Source organism: Rhincodon typus, chromosome 18 (genome assembly GCF_021869965.1).
Source record: "Rhincodon typus isolate 14 chromosome 18, sRhiTyp1.1, whole genome shotgun sequence".
NCBI lineage: Eukaryota > Metazoa > Chordata > Chondrichthyes > Orectolobiformes > Rhincodontidae > Rhincodon > Rhincodon typus.
Genome location: NC_063349.1, coordinates 36703597 through 36719217, shown reverse-complemented (window position 1 = coordinate 36719217; position 15621 = coordinate 36703597). Strand labels below are relative to the sequence as shown.

At 42.4% G+C, this 15621-nt stretch overlaps 1 protein-coding gene across 2 annotated transcripts; it reads right to left on the bottom strand.

Moving 5' to 3' along the window:
* Positions 1-278: 278 nt before the first annotated feature.
* On the bottom strand, positions 279-9659 carry vhll (von Hippel-Lindau tumor suppressor like). 2 transcript variants are annotated; one of them, XM_020532548.2, is made up of 3 exons: positions 8976-9622; positions 3843-3977; positions 279-777 (listed from the first exon to the last, which is right to left on the bottom strand). In XM_020532548.2, the coding sequence occupies exons 1-3, from the start codon at positions 9160-9162 to the stop codon at positions 614-616; spliced, it is 486 nt and encodes a 161-aa protein (XP_020388137.1). In that variant the 5' UTR covers positions 9163-9622; the 3' UTR covers positions 279-613. The 2 variants fall into 2 exon arrangements, with proteins under 2 accessions (XP_020388137.1, XP_048463665.1); XM_048607708.1 differs by having other exon boundaries at positions 287-777; positions 3843-3950; positions 8976-9659.
* Between the last annotated feature and the right edge of the window lie 5962 nt (positions 9660-15621).

Below are 15621 nucleotides of genomic sequence, written 5' to 3'. Positions count from 1 at the left end.
GGGTTAGATACCATCGGGCCCTAGGGACTTATCCATCTTAGTGCTCTTCAAGAGACCCAATTTCTTTCTTGATCAGGATATGGTTCCACAGTTATAGGATATTGTGTGGCTTGGAGGGGAACTTGTAATTGATAATATTCCCATTGCATTTGCTGCCTTTGGGCAACACCAGTGATATGGTCCACCAAACTTTTATATCCACTTCTTTGAAGAGGGTCTAACAGAAGGAATATTGAAGTCCATAATTATCAGGAGACCAGAGATTGTGTAAAACATTCTTTGAATATCTCTTTAAATATTAATTTATTTAACAAACAGTCTGAAATTTTAAAGCTCTAGTGACAGGATGTTACTCAATTTCAGGTGGTTAATAAAGGGAAGATATACATTTATAAAATGCCCCTCATGATCAGCCAACATTTCAAAGACTTTTACAGCCATTGAAGTAGTTTTTAAAGTGTAGTCCTTGTTGTAGCATGAAGCACAGCAAGCTTACATTAATGAAGGAGTATTGCTTAGAATAAACATAGATTTACTTGAAATGCTAAAACAAGATACAGTTGGCAAAACGAAATGTTACAAATAAAAATCATGAACTACTAAGTTCAAATTATTAATTGTTTCTGTAGAGCTTGCTTAGGTTTTCAATTGCTCTTAGCAGATGTGGAGAATTTTTGAGATCAGTATGCAGCGAATTTGGTAGTTCCAACTTTGTGTAATCGTCCGATTTCACGTGTTTACGAATACATTGCAAGCAGCAGTTCTTCAATGAATATACTGAGAAAGAATAAATTTATCATACACTAGAATTAGGATATTCAATTTTGAATATTATAAAGATTCAGGCTGTCAAACTATTTATTATTAAGCAATGGTGCAAACTTAAGAACCTGGGTCTTGAAATTATTGTAAGAGTAACAATTAAATGAACTGCAGCTAAGTAACAGTTTTGCTAGACTACAAACAGATATGATTCTGTTAAGGATAAATATGCTAATATTTTATGTTCATGTTTGATCACAGTTTGTGATGCATTTGTTAATCTCAGCCAAATATTAGGGAGTTGCTATATTTAGCCCCAAAGTCCGAGAGGGGAGAGGAAATAAATTACATTGATTTAACATTAATAAAATTAAGTTTTGTTTCATGCTATTTGCTGGTCCCCAAACTTCAGTAATTAACAAAGATTTTTTTTCAGAAAATTAGAGAGTGAAAGAAATATTTTCTTTCTCTGAATGGATTTTTTTCCATATCCTGTCATTTTATGCAGTATCTCAAGCGTTTTTTTCATCAATGTTTCACTGAAGATTTTGCAAGGAAATTGGAAACAATCCCATGGAAATTCTACCCCCAACTTAACAATGTTTGAGCAAAAGCTATGAAGATTGTTTTGAAATTGAATCTGCTAATAAAGTGTTTATGATGTATATGACTTTTCTTCAGAACTGTTCTGAAGAAGATTCATGTTAAATTTATATCTCTCTCCACAGATGATGCCAGATCTGTTGAGGTTCTCCAGCATTTTCAGTGTTTGTTTCTGATTTCCGGCAAATGCAATATTTTGCTTTTATAAGGAAGTAATCAAATAGGTTTTGATCAAGTGATTGGGAGAAGACAGAGTGGAGGTGGAGAAGGTGGGAAGAAGAAGAAAAGAGAAGGTCTGTGAAAGAGAAGGCCAGCATAGATTAATTCACAGTAAGTTTAGTGGAACCACATAAACGAGAAACAAAATATGTGTCCAGACGAGGTGTGAATAGCATAACAGCAGATTTTTGAATGCAAAGTGAAGGGATTAATAAGGAATTACGAAGAAAAAGCAAAACATATTGATTTAAGTCTATAAAGTAGCCAGTCGAAAGGTGAGATGCTGCTTCTCGAGTTAAGCTTCATCGAACATTGTAACTGGCCAAGGTCAGAGATGGAACAGGTTGAGAACTGAATTGACAGGAAAAAGGATGCTCCTGCTCATATGCGTTAACTGGGTGGCGGTTTGCCACGGAGGGGTCACCCAGTCTGCATCTGGTCTCTCCAGTGTGGCTACGTTGTGAGTAGTGAATACAGTATAATAAAGTGAGTGAAGTTCAAATCAATCATTGTTTCACTTGGAGTGATTGGTACCTTGGGTGGTGAGACGGCCAGAGGTTAAAAAGAGCTGAGGTCTGACACCTCCTGTGGTTACTTTGAAACTGCTGTAGGAATAGGATAGATTTTTGGAGTAATAGAGGAGTGAACCTGGTTGACATGGAAGGAATGATCCCTTAGTAATGCTAAAAAGGGTGATGTGCAGGGGAAGTTGTGTTTTGCTAGACGTGGTAGAAACAGCATTGGGTGACATGTTGAATGTGGTGGTTAGTGACATGACAGGTGTGAGGACAAGGGCAACCTTAAAGTTCTGTGAGGGAGAAGGAATGAAATGCATGAAAAAGGATTGACGTGGTGGAGGTGTTTGTCAACTGCAGCGGGAGGATGCGATAGTCAACTGAGGAATATTGTACTATCTGAACAGATTAGACGGAGAACCTGGTAGAATAGTATTAAACCCTAACAGGGAATTTGATGTATGCAAGTAAAGGCAAGGTATCTGTGGGAGGCCATGGGCTTATCATGACTACCAGTTGATTAATTATCCACAGATATTGAGATAGAAAAATCAACAAAGGGAAAGAACAACTGGATATAAACCATGGAAGGTGAGAGAACACAGAAATTAGAAGTCAAGTCTATGACATTTTCCAGTTAAGCACAAAAGCAGGAAGCAGAATCTAGGCACTCATTGGTATTCCAAAATTAAATCACAGGGAGAGGGTCTGAGTAGAACTGGAACAAAACATGTTTCATTTACCCCACAAAAAAGTTGGGCATAGCTAGGATCTATGTGTGCAACTATCTTAATAACTTTGGAGGAAGTGAGGGGAGTTGAAGGAGATGTTGTTTAATGTGAGAATATGTTTTGCAAGACAAAGGAGGAAGTCTGTTCATCATCATCATAGAATCCCTACAGTGTGGAAACAGGCCCTTCGGCCCAACAAGTTCACACCGACCCTCAGAGCATCCCACCCAAACCCATCCCCACTTAACCCACCTAATCTACACATCCCTGGACACTACGGGCAATTTAGCATGGCCAATCCACCTAGCCTGCACATCTTTGGACTGTGGAAGGAAACTGGAGCACCCGGAGGAAACCCACACAGATACGGGGAGAATGTGCAAACTCCACACAGACAGTCACCCGAGGGTGGAATCAAACCCGGGTCCGTGGCGCTGTGAGGCAGCAGTGCTAACCACTGAGCCACCATGCTGCCCTCAGTCCTGGATGGAGACTTTTTGAGTCTCTAACTGCAAATTGAGGAAGAAGTGGAGAACTTACAGACCATCTGGTGGAGGATGGAGGTGTATAGCAATTGGATGTCAATGGTGAAAATGAGACAGTTAAGGCCAGAAAACTGTTGAAGTAATGAGAACATTGAAATGCCATGGAAATGGGCAGGGAAAATGTGGACAAGAAGAGAAAAACAGAAAAGTCACGATAGGAAGAATTTAGTTCAGTGGGACTAAGAACAGATTGAAAAGACATATTAGAGTCTGGGATTTTGTAGTCTAAATGGTGAAATTACCCAGTTATTTAAAGAAAACTTCCCTCACTCTTCCATGATAATTAACAGGCTAGAGAAATATTTCAAAATAATTGCTAGAAAAAGTTAATGAGTAAATGAATGACAACATTTTGACCATCAACGTATTCAGATAACTCTAGTTGATTGTGGGTCTAAGAAGTAATGGCTGATCGACTGCCAGCTTGTGACAGTTGTGGGTTCAGCTAAAAATGAAGCTGAATTTACCTGGAACTGTGACATCAACAGGAATGTAAGTCGGACCATCTTCATCATATTGTTTGGATGTTGGAAAATATATCTCATCATTCTTTATCAGCAATTTGTCTCCAGTATCTGCATCACGAAAAACCCAAGGATGAGCTGAAAATAGTAAAAGGAGCTTGAAATCAAGTGATGGACCGTGTTGTCAGTACCTGAAGTCTATGAAACCTGCTTCTGCTGTTATTTTATGTAAGTAAAATCATGACGAGTGAAATCACAGGAACACCACCCATAAATCTGTTAAACACAGCACTTAGATGGCCAAGGAGGCCACTATGTAATCCAGTTTTGTCCCAAGACATGATCTACTTCAATAAAATTTGAAAACACACAGGTATCGTAAATATGGAAAATATCTTTACTTTTCAATTAGTTCACAACTGACAATGACCTATCGCTGTACAATAAAAGACATTGAAACGGTTTGGGAGTTTGTTCCAGAAAAACCCAATAATACCTTTCAACTTAACATGCAGTCTTTGGCCAGGTGCATTATAGGCCAACTTATCAGCACAGTCAAACATCTTTTCTGTGTTTTCCTGCTGCAGTGACAAAACAGCTGTGGAAATAGATGGTTGGGTAGATAGGTAGGTTCATTGGACTTAGGTCATCAGTCCTCAGTTGAAAAACGTACTGCAGCTATCATCGTTTCATCAGCCCGTTCTGTTGTGTAACATACAGTGTCCTGCACATTGGAGTCAGTTTTCCTGGTTGTCTCTGCTGGAATTTCCACACTAGTCCCCTGAAGGTGAGCAAAAAGAACCTTGTCATGGATATGGGTGCCCTTATTGCTCCTCCTCATTCTTGACGTCTTGCAAAGTCATACTTGTTTGAACCCAGAATGGGGGGAGTAGATGGTGATTGTGACTTCTGTCACCATCTTCCACACTTCCTCATCAAGAACATATCCTCGAAAACAGTTGGCTTTCTGCTGGCTGGACTAGTTGGCAACTTTGACACAATTGGAATTTTGGGTCATCCAATTTTAGTTCATTGTAATTCTACCGTACATCAATTTTAAGTACACAGTAACTCTGCTCCAGAGGTAATGTTACAATGTTACCAAGGCTTCTGATGCTGAGCAACTCACCTCCTTTATACCGCAACACAACAGAAAAACTGCAGGACACTTTTTGGCCACTGAACCATCTCTATTGATGGTATAGTATAGGTTTGTACTGATAAGGCAACAAAACTAAAATTATTACTGGCACAGGCTATAATTTTTGCTCAAGTTACTCAGACCTGCATCCAATGATGCACATAAAAATGAAAACATTACCAAATCAGTTGATGAACTTTACTGTATCAGATGCATTCAAGATAATGCTGTTTCATTGTTTAAACTTGGCCACATCAAAACTTATCACCATTTTGGCAATCTTGCGACTTATTCACTCTTTCACAGAAATCAACTTAGTGGCTTTTAATTTTTTCATTTCAATTCATAAAAAATATGCTTCCATTCAATGCATAAAGATACTGGCTTATCAGTTTGGCAGAAGGACAATTTGTAACATTACAGTGAAGTAACAGAAAAAAATACAAACAATGGGCATAACCTTCCAGGCTTTTGAAAGGCAGAAGGCCAAAGGTCACATTCCGGACATCAAACCAGAATGGGCATGCGTGAGGCGCTCAAGACAAAACGGCCATGATGAAAGAAAGGTACACATAAAGGTGAGAAGGTATGACAAGCAGTTAAACCTAAATGGAGTGGTTGTCAGGAATGCCAGAAGCATCTTGGGAAATGGAGATAGGCAATTGAGAGGTTGAGGAAAGTGTTAGGGGCAAAGAAGGGTCGGAGCTGTACGTTGTTGAGAGAGGGTAACACAAGAGGGTAATGAGGGGTGCAATTGAAGGAGCAGATAAATTGAATAAGGGTGCATGCCTGAGGGCATGTATGGACAGCTTGATGGTTGTGGGCTAAGTCTACGGAGGAAACATAGGAGGGGCAGTGGAAATGATTGGAGCACCACTAGAAGTGAAGATTAATGCATGAGAGAGGAAAGGAATTGAATTGAAATAGTTTTTTTTTGTCACATGCACTCAAATGAGTGCAGTGAAAAGTTTGCAATGTCGCCGCTTATAGCGCCATCTTAGGTACAAGATACCTTGGTACAGATACTTATGTATTTGGTACAAAATTGAAAGAATAATAAATAAAAGTCCAGCATAAGAATGAAAAGGGGAAAAAAAAGTACTCGATTTACAGTCTTTCCACCCTAGTCCATGCCAGCACCTAGCCTCCAGATTGCACCGGGCCAAGTCTCCAGACCACATGGTGCTTTAAAACCCGAGGCCTCACCTCGAGTCCGCAATGGGCCTCGCCTTCCTGCAATGGCCTCCAGTCCAGGACTCACCACTCCACGCCAGCCTCCAGTATGGGACTTCTCTATATCAGCTCCAAGGTAGCAAGGGGTACTACCAGAACACAAGACTAATAACACTAGTGTGTAGCCTACAGACTGATGATGAAGAGTTTAAAAATGCTGTCCATGCATTCAAAGGCAAAGCAGTAGACATTAACTACATGGACTTTCGTAAAGCCTTTGACAAGGTCCTGTATGGTAGACTAATCAGTAAATTTAGATCACATGGGATACAGGGAGAGCTTGCCAATTAGATACAAAATTGGCTTGACAGTAGAAGACACGGTGGTGGTGGAGATTTGTTTTTCGGACAGGAGGCCTGTGACCAGCAGTGTTCTGCAGGGATCGGTGCTGAGTCCATTTTTGTTTGTAATTTACATAAACGAATTGGATGAAAATTTAGGAGGCATAGTTAGTAAGTTTTCAGATGAGACCAAATTTGGTGGTGTAGTTGACAGTGAAGAAGGTTATCTAAGATTACAAGGGGATCTTGCTCAATTGGATCATTGGGCTGAGGAGTGGCAGATGGAGTTTAATTTAGATAAATGGGAGGTTTTGCATTTTAGTTAATAAGGGCAGGACTTATACAATTAATGGTAGGGTCCTGGGCAGTGTTGTCCAACAGAGACCTAGGGGTTCAGGTACATAGTTCTTTGAAAGTTGCATCACAGGTAGACAGGGTGGTTAAGCAGGTATTTAGCACGCTTGCCTTCATTGCTCAGTCCTTCAACTATAGGAGTTGGGACATCATGTTAAGTTGTATAAGACACTGGTGAGGCCACTGCTAGAGTACTGTGTACAGTTCTGGTTGCCGTGCTATAGGAAGGATATTATTAAATTGGAAAGAGTTCAGAAAAGATTTATCAGGATGTTGCTAGGACTGGAGGGCTTGAGTTATAGGGAGAGGCTGGGACTTTTTTCACTGGAACGTAGCAGGTTGATGGGTGCCTGGGAGGTTTATAAAATCATGAGGGACATGGGTAAGGTTCATAGCAAAGGTCTTTTCCCTAGGGTTAGGGTGTTCAAAACAAGGGGGTATATTTTTAAGGTGAGAGGAGAAAGATTTAGAACCCAAGGGGCAATTTTTTTCACACAGAGGGTGATTCGTATGTGGAATGAACTGCCAGAGGAATTGGTAGATACAAGTACAGTTATAACACTTAAAAGACATTTGGATAGATACATGAACAGCAAAGGTTTAGAGGGATATGAGTCAAACACAGGCATGTGGGACTAATTCAGTTTGGGAAACTTGGTTGGCATGGATGAGTTGGACCAAAGGGTCTGTTTCCATGCTGTATGACTCGATGATAATGTGCCTCTGCTGCCTGGACTGTTCAGGACTCAGCAGCTTTCAAAGTTGGCTAGAAGAAAAACAGAACTAAATCAGAAGCTTTGACAGCTAGAAAGAGACCCCACCAAAGTAGTACAAAATGTGATATTTGTATGAATAGTGCCTAGTTCTACATAACATTGATACTTGTGCGCCCAAAATAATCTCAAAATTCTTTAATCTTTCTTTTCCTACCACTTCAACTGGGAGCTACCTTGACAGTCACAGCTGAGCTTAAACAGTGCTGACTGCTTTGCCAACTTTTAAGGTAAGATGTTGGAGGTTGAGAGGGGATTTGAGGATTTTTTTTCCACCAAAAGGGTGGTGGATATCTGGAACTCATTGCCTAAGAGTGGCAGAGGGGGAATGCCCAAGACTTTTAAGAAGCATTTAGATCGACACTTGAAATGTCATAACATACAAGTCTATGGGTCAGATGCCAGGAAATGGGGCTATAATAGATGTTGGAGAACTGGTACAGACACTGAGCTGAAGGACCCATTCCCGTGTTGCAAAAACTCTGAGTTCATCCTGTATTATATGTTCAATCACTCATTTGGCCAGTTGGCTGGTTTATGGTGGCAGTGATGCCAACAGCATGAGTTCAATTCCTACACTGTCTGAGGCTATCATGTAAGATTTTCCTTCTCAACCTCACCCCTTCCCTTAGGCTTGGTAACCTTCAGGTTAAACCACCACCAGTCATCTCTCTCTAATGAGCGAGCAGCCCTACGGTCTGTAAGACCATGGTGACATTACCTTTATACATTAACTTCACCTTTATACAGCGGTGTGTCACAAGCACCACCACCCCCTCCCCTCCCTTCCCCAAAACCCCCACCCCCACCTGAATCATAAGTATGCCATTGGACCATTTATTAGCTTCCAAACTTGGTCATTCCTTAGCCATGATTTTCTCCCATTGTTTGTCCACATGATGCTGCCCAGTTAATTAACACCTTCAAAGGGTAGTCTTAGGTCTGCCATTTTCCTGATTATTTACAGCAATCCAGGCAAGAAAAAAAACACCCAATTAAGCGACAGCATACCTTTTTTTAAAAAAAGACGTGTACAGTATCCATTACAGAGTTGGTTCAAAAATACACTTTGAACATTAGACATTTTTAGATCAGATATTCAATACATTTATTTTGCTCTTTAGTCCTAGGTAATGTTCATCGAGATATAGTCCTAAGAATAACGCAGGGCCCCTTTGAAAGTAAACACTGTGTAGATTCAGCAGTTTCAGGTTTACAGGAAGCAGTACAAGGCTTATCCAATTTCCTGCAGGAATATGTGGCTCAGCTTCAAAGAGGGAGAGGGTTGATTATCCGAGCGAGCTACATCTTACAGCTATATCTGATTCTGCATTGTTCATTCCCAGCTACTTACTCCGGTACGTGCGCATATGCAGGGCTCCTCCAGGCGGAATATCATCATAGTTCTGAGGAACTCCGTCAAAATTAATCCACCAAGGCCTTGCAGTCCGCATGGTCCGATTGACAAATTTAACAAAAGTGGCTTCGTCTGAGCGCAGAGACCTAAGCGCACTCACTGGCTGTTCGCCTGTGTGAGCCATAACATCTTCGTGATTAAACTAGGCCAGTGCCGTCTCCCATCGAACGCTTTCACTTTGATTTGGAACCGTTGCAACAAACCCGGAAGTCCCAACTTAAAAGCCAGATAGCTGTAATTATCCTTAAAGATAGAGTAAAATCGAGGAGGTAGCATGTGTAAACAGGAACAGAGCTAGGGAGAGCTTGAATTTAAACACTTCCAGGTGTAAAACAAACTTAGGTTCAAATCAAGGTGCAGGGCTGGATGAACACAGCAGGCCAAGCAGCATCATAGGAGCAGAGAGGCTGACGTTTCGGGCCTAGACCCTTCATCAGAAAAGGGGGAGGGGAAGGGGGTTTTGAAATAAATAGGGAGAGAGTGGGAGGCGGATAGAAGAGGGATAGAGGAGAGGATAGGTGGAGAGGAAACAAACAGGTCGAAGAGGCGGGGATGGAGCCAGGAAAGGTGAGTGTAGGTAGGGAGTTAGGAAGGGGATAGGTCAGTCCAGGGAGGACGGACAGGTCAAGGGGGCGGGATGAGGTTGGTCGGTAGGAGATGGAGGTGCGGCTTGAGGTGGGAGGAGGGGATAGGTGGGAGGAAGAACAGGTTAGGGAGGCAGGGACGAGCTGGACTGGTTTTGGGATGCGGTAGGGGGAGGGGAGATTTTGAAACTTGTGAAATCCACATTGATACCATTGGGCTGCAGGGTTCCCAAGCGGAATATGAGTTGCTGTTCCTGCAACCTTCGGGTGGCATCGTTGTGGCACTGCAGGAGGCCCAGGATGGACATGTCGTCTGAGGAATGGGAGGGGGAGTTGAAATGGTTCGCGACTGGGAGGCATTCCACTCCCGTACATCTCAGTTGTCCTCGTTTTTCAAGGACCGTAACTTCCCCTCCTCGGTGGTCGAGAACGCCCTCAACCGTGTCTCCCACATCTCCCGCACCTCATCCCTCACACCCCGTCCACGCAATAAAAACCAAAAAAGAATCCCCCTCGTCCTCACGTACCACCCCACCAACCTCCGGATCCAACGCATCATCCTCCGACACTTCCGCCATCTGCAATCCGACCCCACCACCAAAGACATCTTTCCCTCCCCACCTTTATCTGCTTTCCGGAGGGACAACTCTCTCCGTGACTCCCTTGTCCGCTCCACACTCCCCTCCAGCTCCACCACACCCGGCACTTTTCCCTGCAACCGCAGGAAGTGCTACACCTGCCCCCATACCTCCTCCCTCACCCCCATCCCAGGCCCCAAGAAGACTTTCCACATCAAGCAGATGTTCACCTGCACATCTGCCAATGTGGTATACTGCATCCGCTGTACCCGGTGTGGCTTCCTCTACATCGGGGAAACCAAGCGGAGACTCGGGGACCGCTTTGCAGAACACTTACGCTCGGTTCGCAACAAACAACTGCACCTCCCAGTCGCGAACCATTTCAACTCCCCTCCCATTCCTCAGACGACATGTCCATCCTGGGCCTCCTGCAGTGCCACAACGATGCCACCCGAAGGTTGCAGGAACAGCAACTCATATTCCGCTTGGGAACCCTGCAGCCCAATGGTATCAATGTGGATTTCACAAGTTTCAAAATCTCCCCTCCCCCTACCGCATCCCAAAACCAGTCCAGCTCGTCCCTGCCTCCCTAACCTGTTCTTCCTCCCACCTATCCCCTCCTCCCACCTCAAGCCGCACCTCCATCTCCTACCGACCAACCTCATCCCGCCCCCTTGACCTGTCCGTCCTCCCTGGACTGACCTATCCCCTTCCTAACTCCCTACCTACACTCACCTTTCCTGGCTCCATCCCCGCCTCTTCGACCTGTTTGTTTCCTCTCCACCTATCCTCTCCTCTATCCCTCTTCTATCCGCCTCCCACTCTCTCCCTATTTATTTCAAAACCCCCTTCCCCTCCCCCTTTTCTGATGAAGGGTCTAGGCCCGAAACGTCAGCCTCTCTGCTCCTATGATGCTGCTTGGCCTGCTGTGTTCATCCAGCCCTGCACCTTGTTGTCTCGGATTCTCCAGCATCTGCAGTTCCTACTATCTTAGGTTCAAATCAGTCGCCTGGACAAACATGCAACCAGGAAACAGACAGTGTGTGCTCAAACCACAAGGCACACGAGCTACAGAGATTAGTCCTCATCTGAATAGTTGAGGTGTGCATTGGGGAAAGCAATACCCACACAAATTATAAGGGCACTTTTGACCAGTGGTACGTCCCTATATCTGAGCCAGGAAGCCTGGGTTCTCAGCTAAGTCCCACCTGCTCCAAAAATGTGTGATAATGTGTCTGGTCAGGTGGATATAAAAATATCTACCTGTACAAGGGTAAGTTCCAGAGTGCAGAGGTAAAAGGAATATTCTTGGCTCAACAGGAAAGTTTTATTTGAAACTAAGCCTAACCTTTAGTTGGTAGAACATAAATAAATATGAACATATCAGAGAGAACAAGCATTATTTAGTGAAGGTTAAGTAAGCTAACCTGATTTTCTTTGGAAGAGTTTACTCAAGTCAGATATGTGTGTCTAACGATGCTTTTTATGTCACCTTACAGAAGGGCATTTATTAAGGCTCAATGCAAGAGATGGTTAGCAAAAATGAAACTGCTTGGAATTGGAGGTTATCCATTGACATGGACAGGCATTTAGTTGGAAAGACAGATACGTAGTCAAGAGAGCAGTGGACGGGAGCAGAAAGTTCCTAAGGGATATTGATCGATCCAATTAATTCACAAAGCCATGGCAGATGTAAGAATGATGTTTTCCACTTTTGAATCTAAAAAAAGTGAGATCAGAGCATTTTCTAAGTGGTGAGAAGCGACAATCTTTGGAGGAAAAGAGAGATTTTGGGGTCTATATATTAAAATTACTAAAAGCTGCTAATCTGGTGCAAAATTAGTTGAAAGTCCTATTAGAAACAAAGAGCTGATTTTTTTTGGCTCAAGTGTAAGTTGCATCAAGCTTTATCGAACATTTTTCACCAAAAGACTTAATGAAATTTCTCACCATATCTTACCAAACTCACCTTGTTAATTACCTATACCCTCATGTCTGAGTCCAGCCCCATCTTATCACAGTGTTCCTCGAACAACTTGCTGCTCACTGGCTATCCACCAAATGACCAGCATCCCTTTGCCCACACCATCTGTGAAAGGCTGCTGTGCTTGCAGACAAGCATTGGCAATCTGGCATGCCCCTCATTGGCAATATTATGCCTCAGCGATCACAAAACCACACTGTTCAGGTACATAGACAGCCTGGCTGACACTCTCTCGCACATGTAACTGTACTCTCATACTGTAGTCACTGTTTAACCAGCAGGCCATACAGTCCACATGTCCTTAGCTACAATCTGTCTAAACACCCTCCCTAGGTCACTGCTGCTACTCTGTCCCCATTGCTCATTGGAGACCAGCATTTTGTCATTAACTAAGGCTTGCTGGACACGAGACATTACCTCTGTTTTTCTCTCCATGGATTCTCCCAGACCTGCTGACTTTCTCCAGCAATTTCAGTTTTTGTTTCAGATTTCTTGTTTCTGCAATTCTTTGTTTTATTGCTAGATTTTTGTTAGGTAAGGATATTAAGGGTCGAGGAATTAAATTGGATTCGTGGGATTGAAATTGAAATAAATTGTATAGTGTTACACTCTGAATGGCCTGTTCCAGTCCCATGCACAGCCTCACTCTCAAACAATCTGGAATTAGACCCTGCCAGGAATACAACCCTGACTCCTTTCAAGACACGTCATTATAGAGGAGGACATTAAGATGACCAGTATGCAGGGCATCTCCTCAATTATTACTGCAAGAGACAATAGAACATATTTGATTACAGAAGTCTTCGTGTGCAACCCAGCTCATTTTCAACACAAGTGCCTCCACTCTCAAATAAAAGAACATGCCCTCAACCCTATATGAAAAAAAACAGACTTTGTCATCCACAGGTTAGCTGGTTACATCCCATTCTTCCTTAAAAAAGATCTGGGAGAGCAGAATTCCCGAGGACAAAAGTATACTGGCAATTTCAAACTAATCTGGCATTGATATACAGGATTCTAATCACATATCATCTGTATTTTCAGTAAGTAGAAGGTATTTTATTCCTGAAGCTTGCAGTCGATATTACCTTCTATACAGAGCACTTTGGGATTGATCATAGCCTGACTAAAATCTAGAAGTTGCTGTCTGGCCACCATATAAAATTTATTGAATTCTCCTGCTGTCCTAAAGCTCCTTTCAGTGATGTGGTGAGTACCTACCTAGATGGCAGACAGAGTGGTATGACACAGGTCCTATTTGATTAGGTGAAACATATAGTGATATAAAAGCCAAGTGGAGTGATAACTTTATTTGCTACCAGACAGAGCAGGTAGCAGCATGCTAGTCAGAATTTAATATCTTCTGAATTAACTTACTTGTAGTAAATCATTACTGCTGCTAACCTCAGCTCCTTCACTGTTAATAGATACAATGTTTTTTAGAATTATTTCTGTTTTACTACCAGACCAGTCAAAGATTAAGTCTGATTTTCTAAGAATCCATGCTCCTTTTAAATTGCCAGTAATTTGATTTACTTTGAATCTATCTGCAGATGTTCTTATAACTCAAAACACGTAACATTTTGCAGCTTTCTGATGTTTCATATATTAAGACTGTGTTCATGTGTATCTAATCACTTGGAAGGCCTAATCTTTCTACATTTTACAATGTTTTCAGCGTAAATCATTTATGCTAGTATGAGATGATGCCAGTAGGAATACATTTCTTATACTTCATTTTGACTTACCCTGAATGCAAAGTGAGCACTGATCGTGTGTTAAGGACCACAAAATCTATTATAATGAGGTGCTAATAACACTGGCATAGGCAGTCAGGAAGGCCCAAATCTGAATGAATTGGCACAACAGCCATAACAGAATGGAAACCTACACAATCTGGAGGTTCAGTGAGTACAAATTCAATTCTCATGCCAAAAGAGTATTGAAAAAATTGAACAAATTCGAGGTCAAGCTGTTTCTCAACATGCTTGCAGTTTCCTGTTGATTATCACCATGATTTCACGATGCCTTGATTTCATCGATATAAATTATGTCTTGGGGGCAAGGTTTGTTCCTGGGCTAACAGGAAGTGAGCATTTAAAGGGAATCTATTTTTTAAGAATGTCTGAAGGAACAACTTATTTTCACATTAGTGCCTACTGTTATTCACCTCAAAACCATACTTCCGGGTAGAAATACACCTTCAGGGATTACCAGAGGAAGGGAACTTTGAAAGATCCTGATTTATTAGGGAAGCAGTGACAGAGATGTACCACCTCCTAGCACCTGATCTCCAACCAACTTTAACCAGTGGATTAGCATTGCCACTTGTTGTCAAGATCACAATATAACTCCTAAACTTGGAAGTCTCAGGGTCGTTATAACCTGACAAAAAGACATTAGCAGCATTAGTCTGTCTGCAGTTCACAGATATTTTGAGTAGAAAATTGATCTTTTAAGTGCCAGCAAAAACAACTTTCAGTTTCTCTATGACGCCTAGGAGCGGAATGTTTGCGAGCAAAAAATAGCGAAGAATGCCTACTTAGAGTCCAGAATGCAACAAAAACAAATATTTGAAAGAGTGACAGAAACACAGACAGCAGTCAGAAGACACAAAGAAAGAAAGCCCAGTAAGAATGATCAAATCAGACAGAATAAGTTAGTTAAAAATGATCATGTTTGGAAAAAACATGAGAACTTTGACAGGAAACCGTTATCCAACATTCTGTACTTAAGAGCTGTGGTTTAAAGAGAGGCTAGTTTGGACTTGGATCAAAAATGCTTGGGGAAAAGACATTCTGTCCCAAATCCTCCAGAACATCAAAGATGAGACGTTAAAAGGTGTGTGTTGGGACGCTAAAGCAGTCCTGGCATTTGATATATGTATGTATTGTGTGAGAAGTTTAAACAGGCTGATTCCTTTCTGCCTGAGACCCTCCAGGAAAGTCTCTGACCTTGAACTCACGGTGGGGTTTTGGGCAAGATAAGCAGGACTTAGCTGCATACTATCCAGGAAATGGTTGTAACGTAAATCAACATTACAATTGCCCCCACCTCCCACGCCAATCACCTCCACAGCCAGCGAAACTTGACAACAGACAACAGCCCCACTCCACCCCCACAACTATCTGACTATGCCTGTGGACACCCAACTCCTCCCAATCCACATGATTGCCTCCCTCAAACAGACCCAACTACGCTTTTACACCAACCCCTGCAACTACCCCCAGATCACCTGACTAACCCCTGAGCCCCAACCATCCCCTGACTAAATCCAACTATTTTGAAAGCACTATCCACAACCGACTACCCTCTGACTCCTCAAAAACCTCCTGACCAGACCAGACCAGACCACTTTCAATCAATCCCAATCCCCAAACCACCTGATTGCTTCCAACCATATGACCACCCTGCATAAATACCCAGCTACCCTCTGA